This window comes from Nilaparvata lugens, chromosome 9 (assembly GCF_014356525.2).
Source record: "Nilaparvata lugens isolate BPH chromosome 9, ASM1435652v1, whole genome shotgun sequence".
In the NCBI taxonomy this organism is placed as follows: domain Eukaryota; kingdom Metazoa; phylum Arthropoda; class Insecta; order Hemiptera; family Delphacidae; genus Nilaparvata; species Nilaparvata lugens.
This window is the reverse complement of record NC_052512.1, coordinates 6677961-6685589: the sequence shown is the minus strand read 5'-3', so window position 1 is coordinate 6685589 and position 7629 is coordinate 6677961. Positions and strand designations below refer to the sequence as shown.

The following is a 7629-nucleotide window of genomic DNA, read 5'->3' as shown; positions in this document are numbered from 1 at the left end:
AGAATTTTATTATCGTGTTTTTCGAAAATTGGTCATACTATAAGTCATAGGTATAAGAGATATCATAAGAAAGATCATATTATTTGAAGAATATTAGGTCTATATTGAAACAATTTTATAAATATTTACAGAAAAGAGGATTGAAGGTATTTACATTTTTAAAAGTTTTTAAAGCATAAAGAGGGAAGTAAAATTAAATCACGGATATATTGCGGAATACTGTTCCTTTTATATAAAATTTTGCAAAGAACACTAGCCCTATATATAACTGCGGCAAGAAATTATAAGAATAAAATATTTATAATAATAGTAATAATAAATTATAAGAGGCGTACCTGTATTACCGCATAAGTGTTCACTGTATATCCTGTATGTCCTTGTCATTTTTTTATGTTAACGATATTGCTAACTTGACTCATTTTATCACTGAACACATTGCTAAACCACTTTTTCTGTATTTCACTCACTACGGCGCTATAACAATTCCTATTGGATTCCTTACCAATTATTTTGTATATCACAACACTTTCACGTTTTTTGTTCACTGCACACTTTCGTTGCGCTATTTTTCCACAAACCATGGCAGGAAACGACCAGGTCAATCCAAGTCTGTCGGACACGAGGACATCTCCCCCGACTGTTCGCCGCCATCCGCATCTGCCACCGCATCCGCCGATTTCCATCCAATGTACTGGATGATTTATCTTCGACACAGGTGGAGGAGAGCTGCATCCTAGTGGAAGATCCGTCGGCAGCCCAAGAGCCGGAGGACGAAACATCGGGAGAGCATACGGACGACGACGCCCCCGAGACAGGAACTCCTATTTCTCGTACCGTTGCTCGGATAAAAAACCAGAAGGTAACCGTTCGCCATACACCCGCTCCCACAATAGATTGGAACACCATCCTGGAAGCAATAAACAACTTAAAAGAAGACAACAAACAAACAAAGGAAGAATTAAAAGAAGACAACAAACAAATAAAAGAAGCATCAAGAAAACAAGTGAAGCAATAAATGATTTGAAAGAAGACAATAAACAAACAAAGGAAGACAACAAACAAATAAAAGAAGCATCAAAGAAAACAAGTGAAGCAATAAATGATTGAAAGAAGACAGTAAGCGAGCAAAGGAAGAATTAAAGAAGGAAGTTCAAGAAGCAAAGAAGACAAATGAACAGGGTTTGGAGAAGTTAAGTCAGCGAATGGACAAAGCATTCCATGATACCGATAACACCATCAAAAAATTAGCTGAGTGTCTGGATAAATCAATTTTAGAAACAAATAACCGATTGGATAGGATATCTGAAGATATGCATATGGGAGAAATCAGCGTCGAAGTCAGCATTAAGAAACATATACATGTGGAGAAGGATACAATAAAGGTGGTTAAAGTCAAACAAGCAAGCGAACATAACACATGTATGGAAAACCAACCCACCGAGAATGTCAGGATTGAAGTCGCGCCGCACCCCGCCGAATGCCGAGAGGAACCGGACGACATCGCCCGCCAAGCCGAGGACGACATCCATGGCATAGAGGGGCCAGCCGTACAACCGCGCGCCGGACACCAGGAGTCCAAGGATGTTGCCCGCCGAGTGGAAGAGCAGCCCGGACCGCCGACCGCACATCTCCCATCCGCCGAGAACAGCACCTGCAACACATCAAATCAGTATCCATCAAAAACAAACAGAAAACAACATCAGAACAATTAAAATCCGCATAAAATCAAGACCACACACAAGCAGCAAAACCAAAACAATTCAAGAAAGAAGAAGAATGTCTAGGAGAACCTACAACCACCGCCGTCATGTTAGGCTAAAATCTTACATCACGATTCCTACCGACATGCAAGGAAAAGGAAGACGATATCCAGAAGAACCTACAACACCGCAGTCATGTCCGGTTAAAATCAAGTAGACTGTATACCGGCATGCAAAAAAGGAAAATATCATTTGGAAAGACACACAGACACCACCGGACATCGTTTTTAAACCAAGTTTGATAAAACGGATAGTTGCAAATTGGAATGGAAACTTGGAACAATAGAGAAATCAAATTTAGATGGGGGCTTGAGGAGAAAATAATTTCGAATCAACTGGAAACTACGTTCGTGGAATACATCAATCATCAAACTTGTCATAATCACAGCCTACCCACCGAATCATATCTTTGCATACTAGCATCTTTCTACTGCAGCCTAATCAATCAAGATAACCTAAACTTCGCCACATCTCAGCTAATAAGGAAATATTATTAATTCACTTCAAATGAAGAAAATCGAAATCAACTTTAATAACAGAAGAAATAAACTGAAAACAATTTTAAAATTTACCAACCTGATCAAGCCATCCACCTCGTGTCAGAGTCATCACCGAAACAATCGCCTGGTACAAGCCGCACAACTGAAAAACAGAAACAAGAATTATAGTATCCACGGAAAATAATTGTAAATTAGAAATAACATGAAATTAGTAGTGAATAGGAGGAAAGAAAATAAACAAAGTTTATTTGAAAAAATATGTAAATCTAACCTCGAAATACAGAACCGATAGAAAGAATCTATTCAGAACCAAAGCCTGTTCGATAATTTTCTTCGTCCCACCAACCAATGTGTACGAAATCCTAGAGTCAATGTATAGGAATCAAAGCAATATCGTTATTCAATTAATGTAACATATTATTTAATGTGAAATTATAAGAAAAAACGCAAACAAAAATATATATTTATGTTAATTTGCACGAAATGAGCATGTTCTATGTCATATAAATGTATTGCTAAAAAACGCCAAAGAAAATGAAATTCTTACCTTTAAATGTGAAATTTATTACTGTTGCATCAAAAAATCATGAATTGAAATTCAAATTGATAAATGTAAGACTTAATATTTGTAACCAACATTGATAAAAATCAAGAAAGCCATTTCAAGTGTAACCCTGTTTGTACGCAACGTACTAAGCGCAAATAAGAAATTGCTCGAGTCAAACGGTAGACGATTGTCAAGTCACCGAAGTAAAATCACACTCTCACCCAATTTATGTAAAAGCCAAACCAAAGAGTCGAAACCTGTAATAACTATGAAAAAATGATGAAAGTCTATATTTGTTGCAAATACTATTCAAATCTTAAGAAGTAATATGTGAAATTTTGTATATTTGTTATAGTTATGGGTCTGCTCATAAGCCACCCGTGAATGGAAGTTGTGGAGTTGTTTTAATGAAGGATCCAAAGAGACCTCATTAATTATTGTATTTCGATTGTATCCAATGAAAGGAACAATCAATTATTTATTTTTCGTAGCCAAAAGTGCACGATATATTGTTTTTTGTGTTAAGTGTTGAGTTTTCGTAGAAGTAAGGAGATGAAATGGTGTATTCATCACAATATCGGATTTTTCAAATAGTCATTGTTTCGACTCGTCTCCCAATTACCTATTTAAAATATCCTGGGGGCTTTTGTGTGATGAATTTTTCAAATAGATCTCATGAAAAGAGAGAAAAATTGTGATTACCTTTTAAAATGAAAGAATTTGCTAAAGGAATAGTTAGCGACCGAGCGATAAAGCTTACTTATCAGTAACTGTATATTAGATAAGAGTACCGTTCTGTACCGAATATTTTCTAGAAAAAATTATTCAATAAAATTATAATTATTTTGCGAATAAAGCACAAATTATTTACGAATTGCTCACTGATTTTGAGGTTACACTTTGTTTACTATCGATCAGATGTTTTTAAAACAGTTCGAACGCAGCTGACTGATTCAAAGCATTGTCAAATATCATGCCGGTTTTCATGCAGGGTAAAATATCATCTCTAAAAATTATAAAACTATCAATAAAGGATCAAGAATTTCAAATGAAAAAAATAAATGTATGTATTATTGTTGAAATTATTTATTATTTAAGAAATTGTATTATGCGTCAGGTCTTATTGTAACTAAATAGGTCATAGCATGAAATTCTATTATTGATAAAATGGCAGAAATTAATTATAATAATCTCAAACCTAATAAAAATTGTACAAGAATATTAATTTATTAATATTTAATTCAACTGAACCACATGGTAATTGAATCTCTTTGGTAGGTCTAAACCAATCACAGTGCATAGAAATAGCACCAAGACGGTGATCGTTTGAAAGCAACACATGTTAATCTATTATCAGACACCAACCCTGCCTTATCAGTTACACTAGCACGTGTACATTGTATGAGAGGAACTATGTCTAGAAGATTAAGCAGTTTTAAGACTTACATAAATTAATTATTATTGTAATTAAAGGAATTGTATTCTACTACTTGCCACTGACGTCATGTTTACGTCACAAGCGTTCTACCAATGGCAAATTTTTATGCAAATTATTACATTGAGATTCCGAGAAGCAAGGTCTAGCCTAAAAGCTTAGAGAAAACAGGAGCACTTCCCTTTTGAAATCCTTACCGTGTAGATCTCTTTTTATAGTTACCAAAGACCTATTTGTAAAATTTCTTGTTCGATTTTAAATGTTCTATTTGTGAGCCGATATTTTAGGCCAATTTATTGTTATTCGTAAATTTCTGTTTCATCAATCGATAAATTTAAAAGCTTAAAGTAAATTATCCCTTATTTATTCGGTGAAGGAGATATTTAAATTAAAATTCCCCACGTGCTGAAACCAAAGCCTGGATTGCCGCCGATCAAACGATTTTTGATCTAAAGAAGAAAACCACGACTACCAAGGAATTTCACGTGAGTTATAAGTCATAAGGGGCCCCAATCTACGCTTCGAAAATATTTCAGTGCAGAAAAAACATAAATTTTTCTTCGTTAAATTATTGGCCACGCCGACAAGCGCTTTAGTTATTAAGAGCTTAAAATTTATTCATATTTAATTTCTAAGAATTTGTAGTTGATTAACTATCCTCCGCTGCCTGAACCACGACCCCAAACATTTTAAAATATTTTCTATAATTCATTTTTCACTATTTTTCAAACTGTTAAATTTTATCAATTGTAAAACTCTGTTGAATCACGCATGGTATCATGCAAGCACAAGAAATTTTTTAACTATTCTGTTAATGCCAAATTATTATCAACCTGTAAATCAATTTCTGAACCTGCACTGTATGATTGCATATTTTATTGTAATATATTTCAGTTTTGTTAATTCGCTTTCTGAGTTCGATTATTTCTTAAGCCTGTCAATTATTGTGTCTGATACGTTCTATATTATCAAGAACCGATCGAATACGATCATTGGAATAATTGAATCAAGCTGGATATTGGAACAGGTCTAAGTGGATGTAGCGAGTGGGGTCAGATCGAGATATTTATTCTTTGTCCTTACCTGCTCATATATCAGCTTTTATCGGTTACCTACCTCGACTTAGGAGCGAACACATCAATTGTACAGCGGATGCAGCCATAGATCATATAAATTCCTACAATAGAGCTTAAAACCCGACAAGACTCTGTTCTCGAAATATATTCTGAACGATATTTGGTTCAAACACTGTATTTTAATCCTTCAGAACTTATTAGAGACGCAGTCCCGTAAATTATCTACATCGGGATTTTTGCTCGACCTGTATGATTTTGTATGCTCATTCTTCACAGGTAATAATTTTAAGGTATCCGTCTTCAGTGTTTAGCGATCGCTACACTGCTTATAAAAATTTCATCACTATACAATTTGTCATTAGAAGAATCAAGGGTGAGCGAGCGTTTAGGCCTCCCGCGATTCCGACAATTGTATTGAGTCTTGTAGTGAGTCAATCAGTCTGGTGTTCACTCAGCGTCCACGCACGCAATTACAAAATTTATAGCCGCTACACCATTGACTCAGTACAAGATTCGCTCTACATGTGTGAAGCCTTCAAATAGAGCTCCACAATCTCAAATTTACCAACGTAAAAAGAATGAAATTATAGGTTATACGTAAGCGGTTAGAACACCAGGTGGCCGGCAGAAACAAGTTACCAAACTTTAGCTGTAGAGTACGATAACAGACGATGTGCCTTCATCGGCTGCCCGATTAGAACTGAAGAGTGTACCGTAAATAGAGTACCGTACAGTATGTTTAAAAAAATGGCGAGTATTATAGAGGTGGAATAGTCAAATACGGTGTGCCACAAGGTTCCATTCGTGGTCCACTGTTATTCATTGTTTATATTAATGATTTGCCTAATATTATTGATTCTTGTAATGACGATAGTGCTTCGTATTTGTTTGCAGATGACTTAGGTTTGAAAGTGGCTAATAAGATAAGGATCTTTTGTATTCTAACACATTGAATAATACCTCTAAAATTGAAGATTGGTGTGCAGCAAACAATCTGAGCATTAATTCCACAAAAACAGAGGATATAACTTTGAGCTTTGACAGAAAAATTAATGACATAAACTCAATTAAGCCTAAGTATCTTGGCGTGAGAATTGATACTAACCTGACTTGGAAATGTCATATAGGCTAACATATATTTATAAAAAAATCAACAAGGGCATCTTCCTTTTACGTAGATTATGTAATATTGTAGATATGTCTGTTTTAATGAGTGTTTAGTTTGCCCTTATTCATAGCCTTTTGCTATATGGAATCCAGCTGTGGGGAAATGGCTCACTACAGACATCTTGTTTAAATGTCAAAAGAAAGCAGTGAGAATAATTTGCCACAAGGCTCCTCGTAATCCATGCAAATCATTATTCATTGAACTCGGACTATTAACTCTGCCATCTTTGTATGTATTGTCATGCTTGATTTCAGTGAAGAAAACTGAAAATCAATATGATGTTAACTCTAGTATACTCCAACATAACACTAGAAATAGGAATAATATAAGAGTCGAGTATTGCCAGTTTACAAGTTCCCAAAAAAACTGGCAATGCATGTCAATAAAACTTTATAACTCTTTGCCTGAAAATATCAAAAGAATGAGCTTTAATAGTTACCGTACTGTAAATATTTAAAAAAGTATTGGTCAATGAAAGTTGAAGATTTCTTTGTAATAGATTTTTAAACTGATGTTTCTGTGTTATTAATGACGTTGCTGTAACATTTTAATGTTGTGTGACAATAAATGATTTGATTTTGATTTTTTGATTTTGATATTATTTAACGCATAGCCTAAGTTAAATTGTGTACGGTATATAAAATCATTTATTTCAATTTACTTCTCAAAGTGCTATTCCCAACAACTTTTTTCCTCTGCGCAGCTAGAGCCATCGCTAAGGAATTACGCCTTTAGTGAACATTGTAGAAACCAACTGATTAACAACTTCTAAACTTGAATTATTCTTCTTTATAGAATGAAGTGCAAGAATATTCCGGATGAGTTCCATCGTGAAAGAGTTGGCTTTGCATCTAGTGCAGATGCTCGATTCACCCATAACAAGATCGAAGGTAAAGGTCTAATTTCTTTTTCATTGAAAATTACCATATAATGCAAGCGGCAAATGTCACGTTGAATATTATAAGATACAGTGTAGGCTATAACAAGGTCCTTAAACAATAAGGATCCGACTCGAACAATTTCGATCAACTGCAATTTATGATGGCGGCTAAAATGGCGAAAATGTTGTCAAAAACAGGTTTTTCACAATCAAATTTATACCTAAAATAGTCATCGATAAGCTCTATCAACTGCCACAAGTCC

The 7629-nt window shown here is 34.8% G+C and overlaps 1 protein-coding gene across 1 annotated transcript; it reads right to left on the bottom strand.

Moving 5' to 3' along the window:
• Positions 1 to 690: 690 nt before the first annotated feature.
• Positions 691 to 7199, bottom strand: LOC120353115. The gene is made up of 3 exons (XM_039435767.1): positions 7148 to 7199; positions 1439 to 1651; positions 691 to 907 (listed from the first exon to the last, which is right to left on the bottom strand). The coding sequence occupies exons 1-3, from the start codon at positions 7197 to 7199 to the stop codon at positions 822 to 824; spliced, it is 351 nt and encodes a 116-aa protein (XP_039291701.1). The 3' UTR covers positions 691 to 821.
• Between the last annotated feature and the right edge of the window lie 430 nt (positions 7200 to 7629).

Excerpts from the sequence above, each read along its gene's own strand:
- LOC120353115 (XM_039435767.1), bottom strand. The coding sequence starts at position 7,199 with ATGGCTCTAGCTGCGCAGAGGAAAAAAGTTGTTGGGAATAGCACTTTG. Across the intron at positions 1,652-7,147 it reads TGGGAATAGCACTTTGAGAA|GTGCTGTTCTCGGCGGATGG; the intron begins GTAAATTGAAAT and ends GATGTGTTGCAG. Across the intron at positions 908-1,438 it reads CTTCAATCCTGACATTCTCG|GATGGTGTTCCAATCTATTG; the intron begins GTGGGTTGGTTT and ends TATTGCTTCCAG.